This window comes from Odontesthes bonariensis, chromosome 1, assembly GCF_027942865.1.
Source record: "Odontesthes bonariensis isolate fOdoBon6 chromosome 1, fOdoBon6.hap1, whole genome shotgun sequence".
NCBI lineage: Eukaryota > Metazoa > Chordata > Actinopteri > Atheriniformes > Atherinopsidae > Odontesthes > Odontesthes bonariensis.
In genome coordinates this window covers 40419399-40433925 of record NC_134506.1, presented here as the reverse complement: position 1 = coordinate 40433925, position 14527 = coordinate 40419399, and the positions used below count along the sequence as shown (strand labels likewise).

Here is a 14527-nt window from a genome sequence, read left to right as displayed (position 1 = left end):
TTTTCAGAGTTAATCTCTTAATGGAGACTTTGATGATCATTGTTCATATGGGACAGTAAGGGCACATGGATTCATTTTAGCGTTTAGCACAGCGACGTTTTAGCGATTTAACAAGTAAGGAAGCAGTTTTGTTGAGGGTTTGGCTGCTCACAAGCAGATCTCATCATGTCCTAAAGACAGTCTCTCATGCCTAAATGTGTACAGTTTGAAATTAATCCATTTATTAGACATACGAGTGCTGTAGTTGCTCTTTTCTTTACTTATTGACAGAACCTCGGGCTGACCTGGCTGGTAAAAGATGCTTACCAAACGACCGCCGTTTCCTTTAGGTCAGAAGCCCTTGTGCCATATTTGAATACCGTTGAGAATCCAATACACACAGAACGCCAAAGAAAGTCCGACAAAAGGTAGCTTGTCTCTAAATAAAAAGGAATGCTTTTAATCGTTTTTGTTCAAGGAAGGAAAAGGTGATCAAACACAGCATCGGTCCAAATCTGCCTTCATAAGATAGGATGGAAAAATGCAATAAACAGACATGCGTCTGAACAAGCAAAAACAAATAAATACACAACAAAATGAAGGCTCCAAATGGCTAAAAATTCCATGTAGAAACAAAACAACAACACAAAAACAGAATTAAAGCAGCACACAGTATTTTTTAGGCTAAACCATTCAGAAGGGAACAATTTTTATCTTTATTCATTTAAATTCTACATATAATTTAGCAGAAATGCTGTTGTCCCCAGAGTCTGGAGGTACAGTGGCTCCTAATCGGGTATAAATATGTTAAATGAGGGAAACGTGAGAGATTATTTAGCTTAGAGCATCATCTGAAACACTTTATTTCATAAAACACAGAAAACCTCATGAAGTGGCAGTAATTAATAGGGGTGGGCGGAAAAAAAAAAAAATCGATTCATGTACATATCGCGATTTTTAATGGGATGATTTTAAAAATCGATTTTTCTCCCCTGAATCGATTATATTACATCATATCCGTGTCCAGAAAAACTTCATCAATTCATTACATTTAGTTATGTTAAAACTAGCCAACATGTGTGCTGTGTGGACATTTGAATTCATTTTTTAACTGTAAACTTTAAAAAAATGCCTCTTTTTGTCTCTGTAGAAATAAATGTCAGCTGCTGGACTGACTGACACAGACTGATGTGCATTGTTTATGGGAACAACATTCATTCTAGGAGTGTATGATTCAACTTGTTTGTTTTTTAAGGAGGAAGAAAATTGCAATTACTAATTATATCGAATCGCAATACTTGTAGAATCGCAATTATCAAGAATCGGGATACAAACGAATCGTGACCAAAGCATATCGTCCCACCCCTAGTAATTAATGCCTCCTGTTGTCTTTTGCTGAGCCTTTATTAATATGATCATCATCTGAAGGGTTAAAACTTCGGATTTTATCCTAAATTGCCGACTATACTTTTACGTTTCTGTATGTTTCTACCAAAAGATGACTGTTGGCGTGTCATGAAAATGTAAACGTCATGTCGTGACAGGAATATAAATATGGCTTCAGGTGTGAATGCATTTAAAAAAGGTCCGCAGTAGGCCTTCATGAGGGAAACGGGTCAAAACATTTCACACCACAGTGATTTGCATGACTTTGTTAATATTCAAAGCACCGAACGAATGATTCGTCCAAGGCTTCAAGCTTAAAATGCACAAAAATCATTCTAAAGGCATGAATAAAAAGGGGGCATTCAAGCTTGTTAACTTCAGGTTAAATAACCTTCAGCTGAGCTACGATGAGACTGATGATCCATCTTTAGTTTAGGTTCATAACCTGGTTGCTGTTCGACCTGGAAACCGAACCATTAGACCTCCCACCACTGACGAGTCAGCCGATGGAAAGCGCTGTCTCCTGCATGTAGGAGCTGCTCGAACCTTTTAATACGCCCTCACAGAGAGGCGACTGTATCGTATGTCTGTGTCGAGCCGCGACTGAAAAGCTGCTCGAGTCCCCGGAGCAGACGCCTACATTCACGAGGAAAACCACCGTAAATATCGTGTGGTTCTTTTATGGATCTCGATCTCGTGCACAGACCTACATTTCACTTCCATTTCTGAACATGAATGGATGCGGACACTCGTACAAACGTAACAAGACGTCCTTTAAACAACAACTAAACAGACGCAGCAGCAGCAGAAAGGAGCTGCAAAGTTAACCGAAAGTGAAACAGAGAAATTTTTCATCCGTTTTATTTGATGGTTTGAGTTCCGGAGTCATGAGCAAAAAAAACAAAACAAAGCAACCTGTGGAGGAGATAAAAACCAAGAGGCAACAGCTTCTGGATGCTATAAATCACTGTGAGCGTGGTGCAATCACAACAACAGTATATCACGATACAATTTTGTTGCCTCTTCTTCCATTTCCACCTCCTGTGAGTGTAAAACTGCTTTAAAATGTGTGTGTGCACGGCCTGAAACCTGCACCAGGTGCCCACAGTCTCACTGCGCATGCTTTTGTGTGGAGAAAAAGGTGAACGCATTGTTTATGAGTCTGTCAACACCTGACAAGTCGTCGTAATTTCATACACAGAACAGCTCATGAACTGTTGTCCTATCACACAGGGATAGATTTTCCAAACATATACAGATAAATTCAATGCTTTTGCCAGCAGTTTGTTAAAAACGTGCATCTGTGTGTGAAATCTTAATAATTACTGCTATTTTCTATGGAGCAAACACAGTAACAAATAAAAGTCAGAGCTTAAAAGTACCAGGTCGATCCGTTCGGTGTTTTCAACAGTGAGAAATCAAGCTGGTGCAGAGGGATTTACAGGATCACCCGGTGGAGGAACAAGATGACCAGGAATCCATCATCAGCACAGTTTGTGCGTGTAGGAAGAGAGAGAAAAGGCAATAGGAGGAAAATTAAAAAAACCTGCGACAGGGAGTGTAAACTTGTCCCTCGGTTAGTGGACTTTCCTTTTCCTGGAGCGGTACCGTCTCTGTCGCTGCTTGTACAGGTGTCGGAAGTTAATGAAGAGTCCTGAAGGGAGGCAGAACTTCTGTCAGTCATTCAGATTTCTGAATCAGCTTTTTCCCCCCAATATTCCACACGAACATTTCTATACATTCATATTAAAAGGCATGGTTGGTAATTCTGGAGAGCTAGCACCTCCGCTAAGCTCCACCCCCCGTCCCGTATCTGACGGTGGGACTCAGCCGACATGTCTCATCCTCCTGAACATATTTCATGAAAATAACAAATCCCCCCGAAGCAAAACAAATAATTAAGTGTCCTTCAGATCCCTCAGCTGTCTCCGCCGCTCAAACGCTGCACCGATGTCGACTCTGGTCTTTGCTTCTGGCCGTTTCTGCCTCCGGCTTTTCTTTTTCTCCCCCTTTTAGCGGGCCGAGACGTTACAAGTAATGGTAGTTCTGGCTGCATTTTCTCTACCATTGCACTCACATTAAAGGGATAGTTCGCCTCTTTTGACATGAAGCTGTATGACATCCAATATTAGCAACATCATTTATGAACATTTTCTTACCCCCTGCTGCGTCCTGTGAGCCGAGTTCCAGCCTCCTTTTGACATTGACGAAAGTGGCAATCTGCTGCTTCTCCGGGGGTCGCGACCCCCCGGAGAAGCAGCAGATAATGGATGGATGGATGTTTCTGAACAGGATTACCAACCATGCCTTTAACATTACACAGCTTTAGAAGATCTGAAGACGCTTCAATTTGGTGATCCATAACTCTTTAACATCTCATTTTAAGGTCTAAAATCAGTTTAAAATTAAACAATAAAATGAAAACACGTTTGACTTAAAAGATGCTACGTGAGCGGATGGCTCACCCAGAAACATGAGAACCAGGTACAGCTGTAAAGTGTAGGAGAAGCTTAACGAGTGTCCGAGCAGAGCAGGGAGCGGGATGCTGAACAGGCGGGTTTCATCAAAAATGGGCAAGGACTGGATCACAGCCACCGCTGGAAAAACAAGCACAGAACAACAGACCGTAAGCAAAAACCTGGTCATGAGCGCAAACGGCTTTAGGTCACTAACCTGGGAGTCACACACCTTCAGCTAAGACCCCCAGTGGGTACAGAGGGATCCAGAGGCTGTATCTCAGCCACGTTAACAGCTTCCACTCTGTGCCTATGCAGGCCAGCATGTAGAACGGGTATCTGACGCAGAGAGGAGGAAGCAGACGTTAAAAACAGGAGACGACCGGTTCTCCAGGACGAGGAAGGAGGCGATTTGAGCAGACCTGAAGATCTCAATGGTGCTCCACAGGTAGAAGACAAAGAAGACGACAGGTTTGTTCTGCATGTCCTCCAGGCTGCCGAAGATGACAAACAAAATGACGTTCCTCCCTGCCACCTAAAACGTCCCGAAGCAGAAGGAGACAGGCTCTCAGATCAACCCGCATTTATGATGAGGACACATTCTATAGTTTTACAGCACTATCAATCTTCTCTTTTGATCTTCTCCCCTCTGATCAACTACCTGTGGAGCAAATTTGAAGTTACCAAATCATAACCGACTGCACTGCTAAAAATGTGACTAATATAAGATTCATGTATACAAAACAAATAAGTTAAACTGAGCATACAAATGTACTATCCCTGCTGGGATTCCTCTAAAGAGCTGAACAGTCCACAGCTGCAGGTGATGTAGTGCCTTTATAATCCAAAAGCAAATTCAGGGGATTATGTGTGAACACCTGTTAGCTAGGGCTGAACAATTTTATCGATACTGCGATAAATATCGATATTTCGTTTCCCGATAAAGTATCGATTTTTTTTTTTTTTTTAAAGCAAACTTTATTGAAAAGTCAGACGTTACAATCAGTGAAAACGCAGAACATTAAAGGCGGTGTAGGGGATCTTTTTCTGGAACATTTTTTTACATATTGCTTGAAATACTCTTCACACCCCCATTGCAACCAATTAATTAAAAGTTTTGACACAAATATGAGAAGTTTTAGTGGCCTCTAGAACATACAATCTGGGAAAAACACTATCCAATCATTGTGAACGGACCGTTCACAATGATTGGATACTGATGCCGTCTATCAAACTGCAACCTGCTCCTCCCTCCCCCTCCTTCCCCCTGTGCGCGTACCCTGCTCAGTGAACGAATTACGCGTCCAGAAGCTTGGCAGGAAGCTAAACTAGAGCCAGCTTGGCTAGCACCTAGCATTATTAAACGTATAGTTAGCATATACTAAATACTACAGGTGCTGGTCAACGAATTAGAATAATTTGAAATAGTGCAATCAATAAATTCTTTGAATGCATTTTTCGTGCAGAAAGCAAATCAGGTGTTCACCGCACCTGTCCTACTCGTTAGACTAATCACAGAACTCGTTACCTGTACAAAATTTGCTCAGCTGATCTTTCCAAAAGGCCCATTTAGGCCATTTAACTGTGACACTGTTGTTTTATTGAATTAGAATAATGGAGAAACCGTTTCATTGAATTAGAATAATTTTTATTATAATTAGAATCATCACTTTCTCAGTATTTTGTGGCTGCCCCCTTGGCTTGTATGACTGCCTGAAGTCTCTGCGGCATCGATTTGACCAGCTTGTCGCAAGTTTCCGCACTCACAGCTTCCCAGGCAGTGGCGATGTTCTGCTTCAGTTGGTCCAGCGTAGTAGGCTTTCTGTCGCGAATTTTCCGCTTGACGATGGCCCAAAGGTTTTCAATGACACTGAGGTCAGGCGAGTTGGCCGGCCATGCCAAAACTTCAAGCTGTTTTTTAGTGAACCAATCTTTGGTCGACTTTGCCGCATGAGCCGGTGCAAGATGCTGTTGAAATATGAAGTCTTCTTCGCCGAACTGTTCCTCAACAGTCGGAATCAGGAACGTTTCCAGAACATCTTGATACAGTATATCAAGATGATCAGCTGAGCAAATTTTTTACAGGTAACGAGTTCTGTGATTAGTCTAACGAGTAGGACAGGTGCGGTGAACACCTGATTTGCTTTCTGCACGAAAAATGCATTCAAAGAATTTATTGATTGCACTATTTCAAATTATTCTAATTCGTTGACCAGCACCTGTAAATACTAAATACGGCAACGATCGATGCTTGCTGTCAGAACAGCTCTCGTGCGCGTTCATGTACTCTAGAGGCGTGCCTTCGGGGGGAAAGTGAAGAAAAGGGTTGGGACTTTTTACCTGTGTATTTTCAAAATGCAGCTTCGCTGGACTCAAAATCCAGGATTTCCTACCCTACCTTTAAGGTAATACAATACAATGCCAGGGGGTCACATTATACAAAACAATGATTGTAGGAGCCTGGGTCCTATTTGGGTTTATTGATACAGTGGAAACCGCTTATAGTGATCACGTTGGTCCAGAGCCAATTTGAACACTATAAGCGGTTGATTACTAAAACCGAATTTGTATTACAGTACAGGTATTTCACTTATTTTTTTATGCAGAATATCATCTAAATGCCATTTGTATCGTTTTTCAATGAGAAAAATTTAATGAAACGGAAAGCTTCAACATTTACTGAATTTTATTATCATGCAAGTTTAATTACAGTACTGCGCAGTGCGCAGACATACTGTAGGCTAACTCAAATACAGTACGTTACTTATTCTCTGCTGTGCCGCCGGTGCATTTTTTTTCTTACAAGTCAGAAAATAAAGTTTGAATTCAATCCGCCTTTCAGCACCCCTGCTCGGATCTATGCTCCTCCGTGCCGGTGTTCTGTCGATTTGTGCTACTTGGCGTGAAAACGAAACTTAGAAAATCGGCTTGGCGCATGCGCAAAACCACAAAGTAGCAATTCTCGACAAGTAGGAGAAATCGAATGAACACCGGCCTCCCATCTTACAAGAACCAGCCTGGAGCTTCCAGCGGTCACACGCGCATTCAATCCGCTCTCCAGCACCCATCCTCGGACACATGCTCCTCCATGACTTCCTTTTTCCAGCCATGATTCGCGCACTTGCTGCCCGGTGTCAACTCGTTACGTTAGCTAGCGATGCAGAAGCAGACGTCCAGAAAGGAATCAAGGGAGTAAAAAATAAAATAGCTACACGTAGTTTTAAAATTATTTTTGCACATGTTTACATTCATAAAATGGCCAAAAATGAACATTATTAGCGGATTTCTTGATCACTATAAACGAATTATTTAAACAGCATTTGTATAGAAATGATTCTGTCCCAAGCCTTTTGATCTATATAAGCGGTTGATTACTATATCCATGACCACTATAAGCGGTTTCCACTGTATTTGGATAGCTATTTGAGTTTAAATGTTGAAATTTGATTTACGTTTATTGTAATAAAAAAGGAGCTATTGACAGCATTTATAGACAGATAATTCATTTAATAAGTTAAAAGTTTAATTCTGGTCATTTATGTTTGCATTATTTAAAAAGATTAAAAATTGTGTACATTGCCTTTAATTTGTGGTTAATCTCTGGAGAGTTTGGTTACTGGAGTCATTTTGGTCAGGCAGCATAGAGTGGAGCCACACAGTTTTTTGACCTTTCTCTCTGTCAATTTCTTTGTTTTTTTATCTCACCTTTTTTCATTTTCTCACATTGGATCATTGCTGTACCATTCTTTATGTTTTTTGGAAGTAAATTGAGGTACAAAAGAGGATCTTATGGAGTTTTTATTTTGTCGTGGATGTGGATGACGAGAGAGAAGAGCGTCAAGCTAATGGCTTCATTAAGGAACCTACAGTGATAAATCAGTTCATAAAAATGTTGTATAAAGTGCACAGCTCTCACGTTTGTGACATGTTCGTTTGTTTCTGTTTGTCTGGCGGTGTTGTCCTTCCGGTTCAAAGGTCGGACCACCAGTCCAATCAGCGACGATTCATGTCAAATCACACTGTCCCTTTTTTCCCCCAGAAAATGAATGTAAGTGTATCAAATCGTATCGAATCGGGAGATTAGTGTATCGCTACAGCTCTACTGCTAGCTAATGACTGTCTTTTGTTATGTTACTGGAGTTATTCTGATAAAAAAAGAGGATAAAAATCACAGTAAAATAAGAAGCGTCTCCTCTGTATTACCTGTATCATAGCAGGGAAAAATCCAGTCTTAACCAAGCCCAACAGGGGATTAACGACCTCCAGAATGGCCATCATCTGACAGAAATACATCATGTCGGCCGTGGTGTGAAAGGTATCATAGAAAGAGTCTGCGGAGGCCGAGACACAAACAAACACGATTAAGCAGCACATTGCTTGAGGCTCTAAAAAAAGAAAAAAAAAAAACACTATCATTTGCAAAACAAATCCCTGCTGTGTATTTGTGTTCCTGTTTCTATTCAAATGAGTTCAGGTGTGAATAGCTCCTCACAAACAAAACCACAGACCCCTCTCGCTGTGTTCCCTGGACCTCCTGTTTGTTGTGCTTCAGTGCGTCACCGTGGTTATTGTGTTTATCTCTTTTCTCTCAACCAAAAAAAGATATTAAAATTCCTCTTATCCACCGTGTCAGATCTTCTTTAAATTCAAGAACAAATTGATACTAAATATTAAAGGTCAACATGCAAACTTAAAGGGATAGTTCGCCTCTTTTGACATGAAGCTGTATGACATCCCATATTAGCAATATCATTTATGAACATTTTCTTACCCCCTGCTGCGTCCTGTGAGCCGAGTTCCAGCCTCGTTTTGGCATTGACGAAGGTAGTCCGGCTAGTTGGCTAGGGTCCCGAAAATAAAGCGTCCTGCTTCTCAAAACAATATGCGTTCAAAAGAGTAATACATTTGCATCACAAAATCGTTCTCCAGAAAAAGTCAGACCTCACAATCGCTTGGCGCTATTTTCTCTCCCTTCGTATCACTGCCTGCTGTGCAGACCATGCAGACCGAGCAGCAAACACCTTAACAGGTGCAGCTTTCGTCAGGTGGCTGAACGCATTGATATGAAGGTAGAGAAAATAGCACCAAGCGATTGTGAGGTCTGACTTTTTCTGGATGGATGATTTTGTGATGCAAATGTATTACTTTTACAATATTACATATTGTTTTGAGAAGCAAAACGCTTTATTTTCGGGCCCCTAGCCAACTAGCCGGACTACCTTTATCAACACCAAAACGAGGCTGGAACTCGGCTCACAGGACGCAGCAGGGGGTAAGAAAATGTTCATAAATGATGTTGCTAATATGGGATGTCATACAGCTTCATGTCAAAAGAGGCGAACTATCCCTTTAATGTGTATTTTTTTTGTGTTGAATTAACCATGTGAGTGTTTTTTTTCCAAACAAACCTTGACCAAGAATGAAGAGTCGAACAGTCATGTTGACAAAGATCCAGGAGAATCCCAGGAACTGCACCAGGTTGTACATAAACAAGTAGCCTTTCTTCAGCCCGAGGTAGGCTGGAGCAAACAGAGGACAAATAATCAGGCCCAACAAACTCCAGCGATATAATGCCTCCGATAACAAAGACGATAAAGAAGCGTCCACATTTCTGATGTTATATTTATGTTATAAGAACTGAGTGCGACTCACGGTCTTTACGAACTCTCGACTCCACACTTATCTTGTTTATCTTCTCCTCCTGAAAGAACAACACAGTGACTGCGATTTGTCATATTAAGACAACTTAAAGCGACTTAACGCATTTTATTTCACGAGTTTATATCATAATATGATCGAGCCTTATTGTGGGATGTGACTACGACTGCACACATTGCTCACTGAATCCAACTTGGATGATTATTCCAGTCCGTACCTTAGCCTGAAGCTCCATCTCAGCGTCAGATTCCTCCAGCCAGCGGTCGAAGTCTGGAGCCAGAAACAGAGGCTTCTTTTCCTGCAGCGTCAGCCGGTCCCACCATCGCTCCTCCTGCTTCTTGATCTTGATGTCCACCTCACGCTGAGTGGACTTGTGGTTGATCTGAAAATCACAGGCTTAAAATGAATAAACAAAGTTTCTGAACATAGATATCAGCATTGTCTAATGTGCAATTAAATGATGTGGGTATCTGCAATGTGTGAAGAAAAAACAAAACAAAAACAAACTTAGAGCTTCGCCTGTTGGTAAAAATGTTCAAGTTGTAAAGCTGTCTGACATTCACAAGTCTCAGGTCTTAGAAATAAATTTCATGTGGCTAAACCTGGGACTCCACCTCAGAAGGGAGACTCAGATACTTCACCGTGCCTAACAGATCTGCATCCTTCCAATCTCTGTAACTGTAGCACCGAACAGATAATTTGATTGGTCAATACAAACATGTTTTTTAAAATGCCGTCATTTCATTTTAACTGTTCATTTCCAGTCCGTAATCCTGCAAAACGCAGGATGGCGTGCACTGATCACACTTATGCTGCGTGTACACCAAGGGCGACCTACGCTACCTGGTAGCGGAGGTAGCTGGAGAAGCTTCGCTTGAGAATTTGCTTTGGTAGCTTTGGTAGCTGTGTTCGCTCGTGACGTCACATTTAGAATGTTCAATTTTTAAAGGCCCGCGGCTGTGCAGCACCCCCGTGGAAAAAAAACATGAGGAAAGAGAGGGCAGGGACACGAATAAACGTGTTGTTATTTACAATTTGTTATACAAGATATACATCACGTTACAAATTATGTAAAACTACATTAGGTACACCTGAGAAGAGCAGGAATAGCAGAGGCAGCTGTGAAAATAAACTAAATTCGAAATAAAATCCGAAATAAATCCGAAATAAAACTTAATTGCAGTGAGAAAGGTATGCGTGGGGTTACTACACTATTGTATTGAAGCACTCGACACGGCAATTGCAACAGTCTCAGGATTAAACGACTATTGTTTGGATAGGAACCAAAGTTTACACGTCTGTTTCCGCGAACCCCGCGGATTGCCGGACCCCTACAATCTGTGGATTGTCATTGGTTTTCGCCGAACCGCGTCATAGCTCATTACCATGATGTTAGCTTGAGTTTAATCGCTGGAATCCACTCTGGTCGCTCAGTTCTCTCACCCTCCATAGAGAAATAATCATTTCCGGCGCTCAGGTAGCGTAGGTCGCTCTTGGTGTACACGCAGCATTACATTACTACTCCGTGGTCACGCAGAGGCTATTAAACCTTTCGAAGTTCTCCGTCGGGATGTCGGATACGCAAGGCAATTCACCTCCCGGTCAGTAGGCGTCGCTACGTCAGACGACCCAATCTCACAACGTCTATCATGAAAGTGGTTGATTGATTGTTCACCTTCCGGCTCCGTTCCACTCCTCACAGTGACCGAGAGAGAAAGACTGCTGTTGGAGTTGGAGCTTGTTGACATTGAAATGCAAATAATTTTGACCAAATGTTGACACACAGTAAACTCTTTAAAAAATGGCGGTTGTTGTTGTTGTTGTTCTGAGAGGAAGGAGCTAAACCAGAAAAGTGATTCCGGAAATGATGTTGTTAGCCGACCAATCACAACCCTTGTGGTCTCCGTGAGTCTCCATCTCCTCGACGGATAGATAGATAGGAATGTTGGCCGACGCACGCAAGCGACGGAGAGCGTCTCCGGGAGGGTTTCCGACGACGGAAAGGGCTCTCCGTGGCCTTTCCTGGACGACTATAAATCAGGCTTTAGAACTAAACTTATGGCCTTCTGATTAACTTTCCTCACTTTGGTATTTTAATAATAATAAGAATAAAGATTGATACCTCGGGTCTAACAGGTTCCAGGAACTCCAAACTGAACTCGTATTCATTATCTCCTTTCGCTCCATGGCCCTGTGCTGTGGAGCAAACATCATTTTAACAACTCGAAGGATATCTTTGAATTCACGACTCTGCAACTGAGCATTTTGGTACGAACCTCTGAACTGAAGTTTGTTATTTTCCTGAAGGCTGATGTTGAGATTCTGGAAAAAACACAAAAGGCAGTCGTTACAACACAAACATACGACACACAACGGACAAAAATAAGCCTTTTTCATATTCTATATTTTGATTACTGACAATTAATTTAATAAAAAGACCAAAAAGGTTGTAGAAATACAAAGACTTTGTTGCAGACTTTCCTACAATTAGATTAGATATACTTTATTGAAATTGAGTTATTACAGCAGCAGAATAGAAAGTGTAGTATACACTACAAAATTAAAGTAAAAAGAGCAAACACACACAAAAAACAGACAGAAATATGTACAGTGTATAATCAACACAATGAACAAGTAAACAATCCACCTGCAAACAGACAATGAGCAAAAACAAGTACTGAGAATAAAAAGAAAGCGGCATGGTATAAAAAAGTATTGCAATGCAAAGTGACCATAATATAAGTAATATAGCAAAAGTAAGCGACCATGACATAAATAATACTGCAAGTCATAAATTAAATAAAAAAAAATTGCAATGTAAAGTGACCATGATATAAATAATTGGAAATATAAATACAGAATAAATAAAGAGTATGAGATGGCCGAGGCCACCACAGAGTCATAAACAGTCCCGAGGAGCGCTGCATTCAACTGGATAAATAGTCAATTAAATAAAAACTCCCTATTAACTAATGACTACCTGTTAATCTCCAGCATCAGGTCACTTTAGGTAGTACAACTGAAACAGGAGTAACTAGCACATTCATCAAGATTAATAATTGAGTGAGTTTATTGGTCATGAAGGACCATGTCGCCCTGTGCTGCTGCGGTGCTCATTTTGATGTGTTTTTAACAGTCTGTAATGGGACTGTTGGATCAAACAATAGGTGGTGATGTTTAGATTTTATAAGAACAAAACAAAGATCTAGATCTTTCTATCATCACACCCATCTTTACGCTTATAAACAACACCATACAGTTAATCCAAACCTTGTGAACAACATAATTCACAGTTTGCTTTTTGTTCAACTTTCTTTAAAGAGATAAAAGTCATCTCCAAGACTGCTTTGTGGTAATAAATAAATGTCCCGCACCACATCGAGAGGAGTTTCTCACACTTAAGTTTGCCTGTTATTTATGTAAATGGGTGTAACTCGAGGGCTGTTTGTTTCCTGTCCGCCTGTTTCAGCTGTCACTAATCCATTCTGCTAAAAGGTTGAACGGGATCCAGAACTGCCATAAAATGTCATGCATCTTTTATAAGACTTTCGTCTGAGAGATGCAAGATGACCATGGAGGAAGAGAAGGGAGAACTTGTAATTAAGGTTTCCAACGCAAACAAACAGCCAGCAGAGAGATATAAAGGAAAGTCAGGCTAAAAAAAATTAGCTGGATATGAACATTTTATTTTTATTTTGTGTTTAGGACCTAATTGTGTGCATTTATGATGCCGTGAGCTTCTTTGGTATTTTGACATTTCAGTGCATGGACGTCTCATCTCAGGTTATCAGTTGATAACTGATGTTAACCAAAATGCAAATACAAATACAAGGAAGACGAACTAAAGCTGTTTTTATCAAATGCAGAAGTCTTTTAGGTACGTTGTACTGTAATTTAACCGTGTAAAGGCTTTTTTTTTACTAATTTATAAAGAAAAATTACCAACTAATTATACACATTTAAAGCTGTTAGACAATTCATTTGAACAACACTCAAAAACAACAGTTAGCAGCCTTAACGGGTGAAAATAGGCGGCTAACGATGACAACTATAATATTCTAATGGCCCCTAACATGCATAATGCTCTGACCAGGGGACAAATTAATGTAAATATTCATACTGCTTTCTCATGGCCACCATAGATACACGTTAAAGGTCAGATTAGCCAAAAATTACAGCATTAACTGTGGCTAAATCTTCACTAGCTAACAACCAACTGTAAAGCAACGGCTGTGTGCACGCGGCGCAACCGTTACCTTGCTAACTGACACCACTGAAGAAGACACATTTAAACACATTATCTGTGCAGCAGTTTAACGTTCAGTGTTTGAAAGCTGAAGCTGAAAGCAAGCAGCTGCATGCTGTTACTGTGGTTACTGTCCTACCTTGGTGTCGCTCAGGTCCACGCGGAGATAAATTTCTCCGTGCCGCTGAGCCCAGTAAACGTGAGGAGTCAGTATCTGCATGTTTACGGATATTTACGTGTCACAAGAGCATGCAATGTCACTTAAACTGGTGGACCCACAAGTCCTGATGACACAAACGCCACTGTACATAGCCAAAGACAGGCGATGAAATGGACTTCCGGGAGGAAGTCTTCTTCGGAATTCAAAATAAGGCTGTAAGAGCGCCATTAAACAGTTTCAAAACAAAAGTCTAAAATACGGAAAGCCAAAAGGGTCATAAATCACCTAATTCGCCAAAATGCCACACAGCGTCTATTTAGTGTCATCTGGCGTCTGTAAACAACATTACAAGCGCCACCAGGCGTTAAATAAGCGCGACCTTGCGTTAGAAAAGTGTAATGCCAGGAATAACAAATAGTTACAACACAATAACAAAAACAAAAAAACTCTTCATACTGTAGACTTGTACATAGCGAATGTTTATTTACTATTTTTATTTTATTTTATTTTATATTTATTTTATTCTATTCTATTTACTTGTTTTTACTTTAATTGTTTTCATATATATTACTGTATGCTGCTGCAACAAAACAATTTCTATATGACATGATCAACGTTTACAAAAGCAACTTGCTGTGTCAT

At 40.7% G+C, this 14527-nt stretch overlaps 1 protein-coding gene across 1 annotated transcript; it reads right to left on the bottom strand.

Moving 5' to 3' along the window:
- Positions 1-408: 408 nt before the first annotated feature.
- On the bottom strand, positions 409-14064 carry LOC142380933 (very-long-chain (3R)-3-hydroxyacyl-CoA dehydratase-like). The gene is made up of 11 exons (XM_075466881.1): positions 13865-14064; positions 11756-11801; positions 11602-11675; positions 9697-9861; positions 9474-9522; positions 9230-9340; positions 8025-8152; positions 4244-4356; positions 4054-4160; positions 3831-3962; positions 409-3019 (listed from the first exon to the last, which is right to left on the bottom strand). Exons 1-11 carry the CDS (start codon positions 13943-13945, stop codon positions 2943-2945), a joined length of 1083 nt encoding a protein of 360 aa, XP_075322996.1. The 5' UTR covers positions 13946-14064; the 3' UTR covers positions 409-2942.
- Positions 14065-14527: the final 463 nt, after the last annotated feature.

Bases quoted from the DNA above. Each gene is read 5' to 3' on its own strand.
- LOC142380933 (XM_075466881.1), bottom strand. From the start codon at position 13,945: ATGCAGATACTGACTCCTCACGTTTACTGGGCTCAGCGGCACGGAGAA. The intron at 9,341-9,473 runs GTGAGTCGCACT...TGTTTGCTCCAG, and splicing joins GTCGAGAGTTCGTAAAGACC to CCTACCTCGGGCTGAAGAAA. The intron at 4,161-4,243 runs GTCTGCTCAAAT...TCTCTGCGTCAG, and splicing joins AGCACCATTGAGATCTTCAG to ATACCCGTTCTACATGCTGG.